This window comes from Tamandua tetradactyla, chromosome 16 (assembly GCF_023851605.1).
Source record: "Tamandua tetradactyla isolate mTamTet1 chromosome 16, mTamTet1.pri, whole genome shotgun sequence".
NCBI lineage: Eukaryota > Metazoa > Chordata > Mammalia > Pilosa > Myrmecophagidae > Tamandua > Tamandua tetradactyla.
This window is the reverse complement of record NC_135342.1, coordinates 37,017,388-37,031,834: the sequence shown is the minus strand read 5'-3', so window position 1 is coordinate 37,031,834 and position 14,447 is coordinate 37,017,388. Positions and strand designations below refer to the sequence as shown.

Here is a 14,447-nt window from a genome sequence, read left to right as displayed (position 1 = left end):
TTTGAGTTCTACTATTTGGCTTAAAAAGTATGTCTCTTTTTTCCTAATAACAACAAAAATACTCTCATCAATTCTAGGTTTTTAAAGTTGATATTAACAAACATGTCTTTCTTTTATTATTTTTAACAGTAAAACACCGAATTGCCCATAAACCTCACTCCAAACCCAAAACTTCAGATATTTTTGAAGCAGATTTTTCTTCAAATGATGTAAAATCTAATGATTTGCTTGCTGATGAGGAACTGTGGGCTCGACTTGAAGAACTAGAGCGACAAGAAAAATTGCTGGGTGAACTTGATAGGTACCTACCTAAAGGCAAATGATCATTCTGAAAGAAATTGTTTGTCAGAACACACATTTCCCCATTAATGAAATCATATATGCTCATGGAAAAAAATACCGAAGAACAAAATATATTAAAATTCCAAGACTACTACCAACCTAAGATAAATATTCTCTAGAGTATTGTCTTTAGGGGCTGTGGTTCATACACATGCCCATGCTGGTGTACATAAATACTTCCTAATCTATTACAAGATTCCAGCCCTGTGTTTTTATTTTATATGGAGCCATTTTAATAATATAACTAAGCAGATATATAGTCTAAACTTTTCAGTCACATGATATTTAAGTTTTTTTTTTTAGGTCAGTCACATCATCCAGCAAACAGCAATTTCCAAGCTGTTTTAATATTTTTTCTTCAAAATACTTTTTGAAGAAAAAACTTTTAACAGGTGCATTTTAACTAATACATTTCAAATAGTAAAAATCATGTTTATTAAAAACCTCTGTTTTTAAAGAGTTGTACATAGAGGGTAGGTCTGCTCAGTATTCCTATGAAATAAGAAAAATATTCTCACATTTTACAAATTTGATAATGCAGAATTCTTAAAATACTTTCCCCACTATAATTTTTACCTACTCTAATTATTTTATTTGGAGTGAGGACTGTATTAGTCTTGAGAAATAAAAATAACGCAAAGGAATCCTGTTAAGCCCTATGTACCATGACAATAACTTTTTTTTTTTTAAGAGAAGTGGTAGGTTTACAGAGAAATCATGCATAAAATGCAGAGTTCACACATACCAACTCTACTGTTAACATTTTGCATTAGTGCAATACATTTGTTACAATTCAGGAAAGGACCTTTCCGGAGTACATTAGGCTTCAAGAAGTTTCTGTTGTACAGTCCTCTATGTTTTTGTTGTTGTTTGTTTTTAAATTTGTATCCTAGTAATATTTATACAACCTAAAATTTCACCATTCATTACCTAAACTTTTCCATTAACCCAACTAGCCGTATTTTATGAATATAATAATAGGATATACCTGTTAGTTGCATTTTAATAATTTTGAATGTTTTATATATTAATTTTTTTTTTTTTTTTGCATGGACAGGCACCGGTAATTGAACCTGGGTCTCCGGCATGGCAGGCAAGAACTCTGTCGCTAAGCCACCATTGCCTGCCCTGTATTAAATTTTAAATGAAGTATTTTTATTGCACTTGGAATAATGCTCTTTGAATAACTTGTTAAAAAAGAGAGATTTGCCTCAAATTTAAGTTTATTATAATATGTTTAACTTTGCTTTTTTTCCCCCAATTTTTCTCTTTATTCTGCAATTTGTAATCTAGTCATGTGGTTATATATGAGAAACTTCACCAAACTGGCATTTCAGATGCACATTAAAACCTACTTAGAATTGTCCAAGTGCAAAATGAAGTTTGTTTCTACAGAAAGAATCATTTAAATTGTATATGGCAAATACCATCCTTGCAAAGATAAAAAGAACCATTTTCTGTAATTTATTAAGTTTGAATAATTGCAACATAGACAGTTGGTATAAGAACTGTTGGTTTTTATGTTTAATTTATTTTAAAATATTTTTCCTTGTTTAACCTAGAGTTCTAGTGAAAAATATTAAACTACCCATAAACCTTATGCAAAATCTTAAGTTGTATCCATTAAAATGAGTTGAAAATTAGAATAGGTAAAATTCTAGTGTGTTTGGTTGATCTTATTAATTTTCTCTTACTTTTTTTTTTTTAACTAGTCAGCCTGATTCTGGGATTGCAAATGGAGAAGATACAACTTCTTCTGAAGAGGGCAAAGGAGATCTAAATCCACGTGGGAATGGGACTCAGCGAGTAACAGACTGTCATGCTCTAGGCAGTTGTTACGAGGATTTTGCAAATTCAGAATTATTCAATGGTCAAGTGAATAATCAGTTGAATTGTTCAATGAATGGTTCAAATCCCTGTCCTAGTAATAATGAAGATGATGATGATGATGATGATGACGACGATGACGATGGCGAGGATGGTGATAATGAAAATGATGACCATGATGCTTTAGGGGTTGGAGATCATGCTGTACCAACAATATATTTTTCTCATACTGTTGAACCGAAGAGGGTTTGTTATACTTTTTTTTCCCCACATGATTTGAATGTTAAACATCATTTATGATACTCTTTAGAAGAATAGTAACCTTGACTAAAATTGCTGATAGTGCCAAACAAGAAAATCATCTTTTCTTGTTCTGACCAATTTTATCTCTGGTTAGTTAGCTGGTGTTGCTCAGTTGTTTTCTGATGCCAGAGTAGAATTTGAGGTGTTTGGGGTCTAGAAAAGGTTCAGATTTGAATGGCAATTACTGTAACTCCTTTTGTCCCTCATCCAGAGAGGTTCTTAAGAATCCTGGAGTTAATTATCTTGTGGGTATTTTGGTATGATTAGGAAGTTTAAAATGACTGTTAGTTAAATTTTTAATTATACAGGTTATTGTTTTGTTATGTGGGTATAAAATAAATAGGAGCATCATGCGTAGAAGGGAAAAATTTAGAAAGAAAACTTAGTTCCTTTTCTGACAAAGTGAAGATAGACACGTGGGTAATCATGACTTTTGAATTTGGGCATTTTAGAGCTGGGGTAACTGTAGAGATCTAACACAGGATTTTCAAGCGTCTCTTTAGGGTAAAAGTCTTTTGTTCTCTCGAAACTTCTTGTAGAATCTCACTATTTAAAATAGATGAAAGCAGGTTGGCTGTGGTTGAGGAAAGGATGGGCTATCTTAGGCCCATTCCCTGGCCCTTTCTACTCTGCCACAGGGAACTCATCTTAGTCATCTTTCTCAGGGAAACCTTAAGGCCCACAAAACATAGAACTGGCTGATGGTAAACAGCAGGGGCTCCTTTGTTGCAGTTTAGTATTCGTTCCACCACCAGGTATCTCTACAGGGTCTGTGACTATTACTTAATGAAACTACTTAATGATATATGCTTAAAACATAGTTGATACTTCTTAGGTTCCTTAAGTTATCCTTGCTTTAATATGAAATGAAATACTTAAATGCCCTCTTTACATTCTGATACTTCAAATTAAAGGGAGCATTTCCTAAATTCTTTGGGGGAAAATGGACTGAAATGATTAGCCAGGAAAAGTTTTTTTGTGATTCTTTTTCCAGGCTTTTAATTTTTATTTTCATTCAGATAAAATAGGAAGAATAAATAATATTTTCAAAAATTTTACAGGGAAGAGCAGTCATTAATATGAAAAGTGTGATGTAAATGTTGATCAGACATAAGAATGATCAGACATAATCCTGAACAGGGTTAGCCTTTATTTTTTAGTCCTTCCATTTCTAAAAATTTAGAGGTCTTTTAAAAATTCTAAATGGCAAAGTATTATCTGATACTGTTTTTATGACTTAAATTTTATATTCTTACCAAATATTTATTTGATTAATTGTACTCTTTGTTTTGAAATGCATGATTTAAAAGCCAAACTTACATCAAAGCAATAGGTGATGGAAATCTAGCATTTAGTCTAAGTGTGTTTTGCTTTCAGTGCAGTGGTGAAGTCACCAAAGATTAGAATTAGTGACTAAAGAAGTTGTAATTTAATGCTTTAGAAGTATGATTTATCCAGGACCATTTTTCATAAGTTAGGACCTTTTTTACCCTATTTGACAATGCATATGATATTGTTCCTACAATTATGCAATTAATTGGTTTTAATTTTGGTCTTGATTTGATTTCTCAAAAAATCTTAATTTTTGCTTCAAAATGTTTAGGTCCGAATAAATACTGGAAAAAATACCACTTTGAAATTCAGTGAAAAGAAAGAAGAAGCCAAACGTAAACGAAAGAACAGCTCTGGCAGTGGTCATTCTGCCCAGGAGCTGCCTACCATTAGGACTCCTGCTGACATTTACAGGTGAGTGGTATTCGTAAACAGCAGAACAATCTGCTTTTCCTTTGCTTGATTTGTAACTGAACATTTACAGGAAAAGGTTGTCTGCAACACAGAGGGCTTTCGTTGAAAAGTGTGGTATTCTTAGTATATCTTAAAGGCTCTCACAGAAACTGCAGAGGCACCACAGCTTCCCAGACCAAATCATTTCGAATGTTCTGTGGTACCATGGTACCCTCTGCATCCCGCCCCTACTTTCCCCTCTCTGTTGGTGCTTTTAAAACATCCCCAGTTGGCCTGGTCAGAAAATCTTATATCTTAACTTTAGGAACGAAAGATTGTGTTTCCAGTGGGCTGGGGCAGTACCATTGGATGATATGCTTAATATGTGGTTTTTACTTTTTCACAGAGTAGAAATTAATTATACTATCTCAATTTTTTGTTCCATTATTTGTTGAGAAAGCTATCATTTGAATATACCTACTGTTTTATTTATAAAATAATGAAAATAGATTTCTTTTAAGAAATTCTAAAACTGCAAAGAGAATTTTTGGCAAATCAAGCTATTTTACCTGGAACCACGCTTATAAATAAAATGCTATATTTTATTTGGCCAAAAAGTCTTATCTTTCAGAATAATATAAAACATGTCCTTTGAGTCTGCAAAACTATTGAAATATGAAAATTTTATTAAGTTTGAATAAAACATTTCAGATTAATTTCTGAAGAGATTTTTAAAAATCATTGTAAATTTATCCTCATGTTAGAAGTTACCTATAGTAAATGTATATATATTTTTAATATCATAGAGTCTTTGTTGATGTTGTGAATGGGGAGTATGTCCCTCGTAAATCAATCCTGAAGTCTCGAAGCAGAGAGAACAGTGTTTGTAGTGACACCAGTGAAAGCAGTGCTGCTGAAGTTGATGATAGACGGGGAGTTCTGAGGAGTATTAGCTGTGAAGAAGCAACTTGCAGTGATACCAGTGAGAGCATTTTGGAAGAACAACAACAAGAAAATCATCAAAACAAACTTTTGCCCTTACCAGGAACACCTGAGGTTTGTTGTGTACCTTTTAACTCTTTTTTTCTTAGTTTCTCACTGAATTTTTTTTTGCATGGGCAGGCACCAGGAATCAAACCCGGGTTCCTGGCATAGCAGGCAAGAACTCTGCCACCTGAGCCACCGTGGCCGAGCCTGATTTTTGCTGTTTTTGTGAGATTAGAAAGTTGTGATAAGCTCCATTTCATAGGGCATAAAAGTCATTTTCCCTATTTCAAATAGCTATTTTTGGAGTTGAAGAGATATTTCCTTAGAAGTGGCCTTTTTTTCTTTTTCTTTTTCTTTTTTTAAGGCTGCTCTGCCTTCCTGGTATGGTTCATAAATCTTTTACTTTATTATGGTCCGTAAATTATTTTATTTCATATAATTATTTATTGAAGTTAGTCAGCTGGATAATGGGATGTTTAACTGGTGGTTTCTTTGTTTTACATATATTTAATCTTAAGAGTCGAAGAACTATGAATTCTGGGTATATTTTTTGACATTCAATAATTTATAAAAGTTAAGTCACTAGTAAACATAATATAGATGTATTATATCAATATAGTTAAAAAAATTTTTTTGTAAAAGCATTACCCACTGTGAAGTTACATTTCTTTGATATCTTAATGTATGTATGTATTTACATTTTTGGCTAGAAAAACATTTAGCAGCTTTTTTTTAAAATAAATTACCACTCAACCAGATTATAGTCATTTTATGATAGCTCATGTAGCAGATTTATGCTCTTCTGTTTTAAGTGCATTGGTTGAGGTAAAGAAAAAACACATCCTTGGCAGATAATTACCTAAAATTCTTCTGGGTTTTGACCTATGCCATTGAAACGTTTGGTGGGTTATGGGAACATTTCATAGAATGAATACACATTTATGCACCATACTGCACACAGTTGTGTGTGTGTGTGTGTGTGTGTGTGTGTGTGTGTGTGTGTGTTGGAGGGTACTGGGAGAGCCCACAGTAAGAATTCCTAGTATGAAATATGCAGTTAAACATTATACACAGACATGATTTTTTTTTCATTATTGTGTTTCGACTAGTATTTCAACTTTTCCAATTTAAAAAAATAGTTAGGAAGACTGAGAAACTCATACCTGTATCAAACCAGTGCACCCATCTGTATATACAGTCAGATATGTTTTTATTTATATATAAAAAAGCATATGTAAAAATCCCATTGCTTGTACTTAAGTGGTACCTTGGGTATTTTAAGGTGAAGCTCTTTAGCATGTAGGGACAGTACATATGATTAGAATGCTTTCTCTGGTAAGTATCTTAATATATAATAGCCTTCCATACTGTTACAGGTAATGGATGTAGATTTTGTCTTTTTAAGTATTTGAATGTCATTGTAAAGACTTAAGGCATCATGGTATAGGTAGAGCTAGGATCTGAAACTTGTTTTAATTTTATCTTTGTTAATAGTTTTGCATTTTAAATTGAACTGTTAAAGTTATGTAGATGCTATAAATTTAACACCAAAATAAATAGTTCATGATTTTGGCAAACTGCAAAAGATAGTGTTTTCAGTAACCTTTGAAATGCTAAAATATTGTGTCCTTTACAAAAGAGTTTTTCATACCATAATGCGGCTTGAATTTTCATTGTGATAAAATGGAGTTTTAGAAAAGTAAGCATTGAGCTAATTTTAAGAACTGGATTCTACTTAAGGTTTCAAAATACTGTTATTAATATTTTTTCCGTTTTATTTGTTTCAGTGGTGGGATGAGGTGGGGAGGATGACTTTTAAATTATTCAAGTGATATATTGTATTAACTAACTTTGAACACTTGTTTTTTTAAGGAGAAGCAAAATATATGTGAAAACTTACATATCAAAGTTTAGTTTGAACATCTGAGTTCTTGGGAGATATAAAGAGCAGTTCCAAATACCAAAAATCTTTTTAAAAATTCTAATAACTCCTTAATTTTTAGATATGTCTGTAGTTATATTTCCATCATTTTGTACACATATTTAATTTTGTTCCAGTTAGACATATAGTTGACCTGATTATTAAGTCCAACAAACGTCCAGTTGAAATTAAAGAATCATTTTTTTTTTTTGTGGAGTCTGTAATGGTTTCCATCATTTAATTAATTGTACTAAATTTTGAGACCTACAATTATTCCCACTAATATCAGCACCTCCATTCTACAGTATTCCACTGATTTTAAAGTAAAATTGAGGCAAAATGCAATAAAATACTCAAATAATTGCCTAAATGAATGCCATCACAGAGATGTCAGTACCGCTGAAACTAAGCTACTGGCTAGCAGGTACTGTAGCCACCATAGGAAAACCATTCCTCAATTGAAGTGCAGAGCTTGGGGTTTGGCACCCTAATCTCATTTTTGGATTCTCGTACATTATTTTTCACAGCATGGGTTGGATGTAAGCATATGTAAGTTGAGGACCTTTTATTCGTTTATTTTTGTTTTGTCACAGATAAAACATGCATTTTACATTGTTTCTTTACATGTTTGCTATCAAAATCTACTTATATTTGGAGTGTAATTAATAAATATTTTAAAGATATTTATTTTCTCTGAACAATTCATTTTTGATGTTACAGTTTTGTCTATTTATACAAAAATCTTTTATTGAAAAGAAATAGATCTAATTGGTGAAGGCTGGATTAACATTTTATGGACATTGTGTTATTTGCATTTTATACCTTATCTGACTTTTCTCTTGTAGGCTTTTTCTGGAACTGTAATAGAAAAAGAATTTTTATTACCCTCCTTAACACCCCATCCAGCCATTGCTCATCCTGTGCTACCCACTATTCCAGAACGAAAAGAATTTTTGTCAGATGTATCAGAAGAAACTACCAAGAGGGTTTCAAAGTTCAAAGCTGCCAGATTGCAACAGAAAAACTAGGTTCTGCTTGGGAAATGGGAGTTTACATCCTGAAACTAGTTTTGCATTTGTTTAGAGTATACAGCAAAATGTGTTACATGTAGTTTGAAATAAGAGATCCTGGGTTAATTTGACAGCAAATTCTGTTACCCTTAGAGTGGTATTAAAATGAAATGTTTGGACACTTAATTTCCAGCTTATTTTGTTAATTCCCTGAATACTACTGACAACCTTGTCTAAGTTTGCCTTATGATGCAGTGGCAGCATTTTGAATTATTTTTCAAAGAATATAGTTCTTATGCATTGTTTTTGTGTTTCAATACAGGCAGTTTTGTACCAGCTGTGATATTGTGTATACCATATGGATCATTTTAAAGAAACTTTTAAAATTTCAAATAGATTCAACAATTATATTTCATTACTTGCTTTAGTATTTTAAAGGCACTTTAACAAGAAAATCCAACTTATCTTGTAGGTTTTGCAGTTAGGTGGCTATTTAAAAACCTCTCCCCTTTCAATGTCATGGTATATCTTAAAGGCAGAAAACTTACATGTACCCTAGGGGAAAGTTCCTTTGATTGTGGAAGAATGGTATTTTGTAAAACTTTTTTTCAAGTAAAAAATTTTATGAAACTTGGTCTCTTAAATGTTGTGAATTTTATGATGCAAAATCCAACATAGAAATGTCTTTGATTCATGTATATGCTACATGCACCACGCAGTGTGTCCTTGAATTCTTAAAATCCATAGGCACTTTCTTCTCCCATAATGTGTGTAGTTCTACTCTGCCTGTATTCTGTTAAGGAGGGAAAGGTTGTCTAAATGCTAAAAAAATAGATTTTAAAATCAGGACTTCCTATGTTTTAATCTTCTACATTTCATTCTCTAAGACTGACTGAATTAAAATATTTTGGTAAATAACTTAACTAAAATATTTACTTTAGCAAAGTATTTAAAATAAAGAGAAATTTATTCTAACATTGAAAATTACACTGCATGTGTTAATCATTAGCTTGATGTATACTAAACCATAGCTTTTAAAAAGCATTCTGCATTAGTTCTAAAATAAGCCATCAATGCCAGTCCACTCTTTCTATTCATGGCTTAAATGCTTAAAGGCTATTTATAGCTTCTTTAATGAATTCTTGCTTAAACAGTGAAATTACGTCCTAGAAAAGTAGAGGCTATTTGTAACTAGAACAACACAACTGTAAAAGTTTTATGAATATGCATTTTAATAATAAGGGGTTGAGCTTGAATCTCCGTCAGTTAGTGGATAATTCAGAACAGAGGCCTGATTTTGAAAGATCATCTAAAATCCTAGATTTATTCTGTAGTAAATTTTTTTTTTTTTAAAAACATGGACAGGCTCTGGAAATCGAACCCGGGTCCTCTAGCATCGCAGGCAAGCATTCCTGCCTGCTGAGCCACCGTGGCCCGCCCTATTCTGTAGTAAATTTTGTTCAGCTCTGCATATATTTTGCAGATAGAAAACATTGTTCTCTCAACTCATCCCCCCCAAAAGCCAAACCAGACAAAAAGTACACAACATCATATGCACAGAATGGAGCTCCCATTTCCAGCTACAATTCAGGTTAGCCTCTCTGTGCTCGATATTCCCCCCAGAAACATTATTGTCGGACTATTGTGGTATTTTTAATCAGCATGTAATTTCGAGAAATAGTGCCATTAAATAATTTTTCAAGTTCATAAACCTCATTTGAGTATGCTCCTTGTTCATGTAGTTTATGTTACTTTCTTGAACTAGATCTCTGGTAAAATGGGATGGTGGTAGAAGCAAAGAAAGAATGTTTGATTACTATGTTTTGATACGTTCAGCTAAAGACCAAATACAATTGTTTTGTCCCACATAATAGTCTTGAGACCAAGTTTTAAATTGTAACTTGAAATTATACCTCTTTTAAAATTAAATTCAAGTTACAATGGAACAAAATGAAGCTGATCTTTATGTGTTCTCTTTTAAAACATTGTAAAACAGGACTGCAGACCAAGAGATTTTTTTCTTAGGCCTATTATTTTGAACTGATTTTAGATCTATAGATGAATTACAAAAATAGTAAGTGTTCCTGTGTACCCCTCATGAAGCTTCCCCTAATGTTTACAGTATTTTATACAACCGTAATACAGATACCAAAACCAGGGAATTTACGTTGTTACAGACCTTATTTGAACTTTTCATTAGTGTTTCTTTCTGTTCCCAAATCCTTTCTAGGATCCCACCTTGCGTTTATTTTTCTTATTCTCCAATCTTTTCTTTCATGACTTTGACATTTTTGAAAATTATTGGTCAGTTATTTTGTAGAATACTCCTTGATTTAAGTTTGTTTGACATGCTCATGTGATTAGGATGAGGTTTTGCATTTTTTTGTCAAGAATACCACAGCAGTGCATCGTATGAAATTTGTACTAGTGATGCAGGTTTGTATTAATGATGTATACTTGTGTGTCTTATCAAGAAGTCCATAGTTTTGGTTATTTTAACCATGATGACTTGGTTGAGTGAGGTCTGCCAAGTTTCTCCACTATAAAGTTACTGTCTTTTCCTTTGGAGTTAATAAATACCATGAGGGAGATTCTTTGAGGCTATACAAACGTCATTTTTTCTCCTTGAACTTAAGCTTACTAATTTTTTATATCAAAGGGGATCTTTTCTGCAAGTATTAATTGTGGTGTTTGCTTAATGATGATTTTCTGTTTCTTTCAACATTTATTACCTGGATTCTTCTGTAATGAAAAGCTGTGCCTTCTCCCATTTATTAATGTATTTGATTATTTATATCAGTATGGACTTAACGTGTATTTTATTTATACTGTGGGTGAAAATCCAATATGATCATTGTTTTGTTGTGAAGACTGTTCTGGTTTTGACCTTTAGCAACTCCTAGTTGCCTCCTGAGTTCTTTCCACAGTCCCTGTCCTCCTTTGAGCACTTTCCGGCACCACAGCATATTACAGGCTCATCTTGTATTTTTTCTTCCCCAACCTTTGAATCAACCACTTCTCCAAGGAGCCCTGATTTCTTTTGTGCTGTTTAGATACCAACCTCTAGACGTTAAATGTACTAATTGCCATTGGGTATCGTTGCTTCCAGGCCTTTCAGTGAACAGACATAGGAAAGTATATGTATGTACAAACCACTGCACACACCTGTATTTCTCTGTTTGTCTCTGTATTAAAAACCACAAGTTTATTCTTATACTTCTAATTCTAATCTAGCATTACAGGATTTGTTTTAGTTTGTCCTTATTTGTGATTTTTCTTTCTCCAACAGTAGGACACCTAGTTCTTATCTACAGTGTATTTACTTAGTTTTTCAATTCTAGTATATACATAAAGTAGTTTGAGAGGTGTTAATCCATACCTCCTCTCACCCCTGGGAGGAAAGACATTTCATAACTAGATTGTAGCATTTATTGACATAATTATTTTTGTCTTTGACCTTACAGTATCAGTCAAGAAATGTTTCCAAAGTTACTTAGGTCAATTCTTTGCTTTCCCACTACCTTCATTGTAATATAAATAGATTGATTCATTACTGTTGTAGTCCATATTTGGTGCTCCCCTCATCCTGGTGGAAGCAAATGGTTTATTTGGTGGTGGTGGTGGTGGTGGTGGTGGTGGTGGGGTAATGTGAAACAATGTGGTTTTAAGAGTGGGAGCTGTGTAAGGAGATACACACAGAGATTCCCTCATTCCTGCTATCCTACACCTATTCCCAGTCCCTTTCTGTCATTTCACCATGTACCCACTGTAGGGAACCAGTCTCTTAAGTTCCCAGTTTAACCTTTCTGTATTTCTTTTGCACAAATAGCAGATATATGTGTATATGTACATACTGAGGTACTCCATTGCACTTCTTTTTTCTTGCTTAATAGTTATGCCCTAGAAATCATCTCATATCAATTCATAGAGATTTTCCTTACTCTTTTTACAGAGGTCTAGTACTATATTGTGTGAATGTGACTGATTTATTCATCTACTTTCCTATGTCCATACATAGGAAATTTCCTATGTCCGTCTAGGTTGTTTTCAGTATTTTGCAGTTACAAATAATGATACAATGAATAACCTTGTGTATATGTATTTTTTATTGCTGGAAGTGTATCTTCAGAGTAGATTCCTAAAAGGATTGATGGGCCATTTGCACAGTTACTATATAATTTTTTTTAACACTTTCAAAATATATTTGTTCTCCTATTGAGGACAGTTTTCATATACACTTTTTAAATGTAATTTTTTATTGAGAATCTTTGCACACCATCCAAAGTATACAATCAGTAGTTTTCAGCATCATCACATAGTTGTATATTCATCACCATGATCATTTTTAAAACATTTGCTTTACCCCAGAAAAAGAAGTAAAAAGAAAAACCCCATACATCCTATACCCCTTACCCCTCCCTCTTACTGACTGCTAGTATTATAATATACCCAATTTAAAGACTTAAATACAGGTAGGTTAACTAAGACAGTATAATAATGACATTATATGTATATATCCATCTATCAGTGGAACAATACAAAACATCCAGATATAGATCCAGACGAACACAGGCAACCACACTGTTTTTTTTTTTTTTTTTTTTTTTTTGTAGTATTGGTATATAATCATTATCAAAGATCAGGGCTGCTGGAATGCAGTTCACAAGCCTCAAGTCTTTCCTTCTGTCCACACCAAAATACCAGACTCTAAACAGAAATATTTATTTGTTAAATCCTAATTTCTCAGTTACACCTCCTTTCTTTTGATCTTTCTCTCAATATTTAGGGACATCTGGGCAATGACCTTTTTAACTTCTTTGTGCTGGAAGGGGGTAGAACAGAAGAATGAACTTGTTTGTTATTGTTGGGGAGACTGGTAACTCTGGATTTCAGGGCTTATTTGGCATAGGATCAATCTGGAGGCTTTAAGTTTCTGAAAAATTAAACTTAGTAAGAAAAACTTGTATAGAAACTTCTATAGATCCGAGGACACTCCCTAGGGTTTTAAGGAATATTGTTGATTGGGGCATGGCATACTGTGGTAGTTTGAATATCTGGCTAAAACTTACATAAGATTAACCTCCAGAATGACTGCTCAACTCCATTTGAAATCTCTTAGCCACTGAAACTTTATTTTACTCCATTTTTCCCCCCTTTTGGCCATTCTCAATCCCAAACCAGGATCAGGCTCATCCCTAGGAGTCGTGTCACCCTATTGCTTGGAAGACTTAACACCCCTGTGTCATGTCCCGCATAGGGGTCAGAGTAGAGTTTATTAGTAGAGTTCACATATACTCTTGCATATCTACATTTTATCAATGATTCTTTTTGATGATAACTTAATTATTCACAGTCATTAAGGGGGATATTGGTATTGTATAATGCATTTGCTATATTTTGTTTTTTGGAAATTGGTCATATGTGTTGTGATTTGTAAAGCTTTCCATTTGTAATATTCAAAATTTAAAACTATAAATATCTCATTGTATTAGATTTGTCTCCTCTGTAAGAAACAATTATTCCAGGGTAAAATGTCTTCATTTATTTTTATTTTTTTATTAATTAAAAAAAAATTAACAACATTTAGAAATCATTCCATTCTACATATGCAATCACTAATTCTTAATATCACATAGATGTATGATCATCATTTCTTAGTACCTTTGCATCTATTTAGAAAAAGAAATAGCAAGACAACAGAAAAAGAAATAAAATAATATAGAGAAAAATAAAAATAAAAAATACAAGAAATATATAAAAAAAAAAAAAAACTATAGCTCAAATGCAGCTTCATTCAGTGTTTTAACATAATTACATTACAATTAGGTAGTAGTGTGCTGTCGGTTTTTGAGTTTTTGTATCCAGTCCTGTTGCGCAGTCTGTATCCCTTCAGCTCCGATTACCCATTATCTTACCCTATTTCTAACTCTTGATTTTCTCTGTTACCAATGACATATTCCAAGTTTATTCTCTAATGTTAGTTCACATCAGTGGGACCATACAGTATTTGTCCTTTAGTTTTTGGCTAGTCTCACTCAGCATAATGTTCTCTAGGTCCATCCATGTTATTACATGCTTCATAGGTTTATTCTCTTCATTTATTTTTAAGTTGAATGGCATGTCAGCAGTCAAGTAAAGGCTCATTGAATTTCTTGACCACATTATTTTTGGTTTATGTATTTAAATCATTTGTCAGTAGTGTAAAGTTTTTACATGTTAAAATTCTCATTTATGTTTTAAGGAAACATCATTTAGGTTAATGTTTTTAATAGTTTCTTTAACCAGTTACTCAAAGAATCCAATAATTGGCGGGGATGGGGGGGAGAGTGTCT

General features: G+C 32.8%; 1 protein-coding gene across 9 annotated transcripts in view; it reads left to right on the top strand.

Moving 5' to 3' along the window:
* Positions 1-13,608, top strand: part of URI1 (URI1 prefoldin like chaperone) — an 84,192-nt gene extending 70,584 nt beyond the window's left edge. For all 9 annotated transcript variants that reach the window (XM_077132288.1, XM_077132287.1, XM_077132286.1 and 6 more), the window contains 5 exons: positions 130-301; positions 2,055-2,415; positions 4,076-4,218; positions 5,004-5,253; positions 7,951-13,608. In XM_077132288.1, coding sequence (XP_076988403.1) covers positions 130-301; positions 2,055-2,415; positions 4,076-4,218; positions 5,004-5,253; positions 7,951-8,133 — 1,109 coding nt within the window. In that variant the 3' untranslated portion in view covers positions 8,134-13,608. The remainder of the gene's footprint in view (positions 1-129; positions 302-2,054; positions 2,416-4,075; positions 4,219-5,003; positions 5,254-7,950) is intronic.
* The last annotated feature ends 839 nt before the right edge of the window (positions 13,609-14,447 follow it).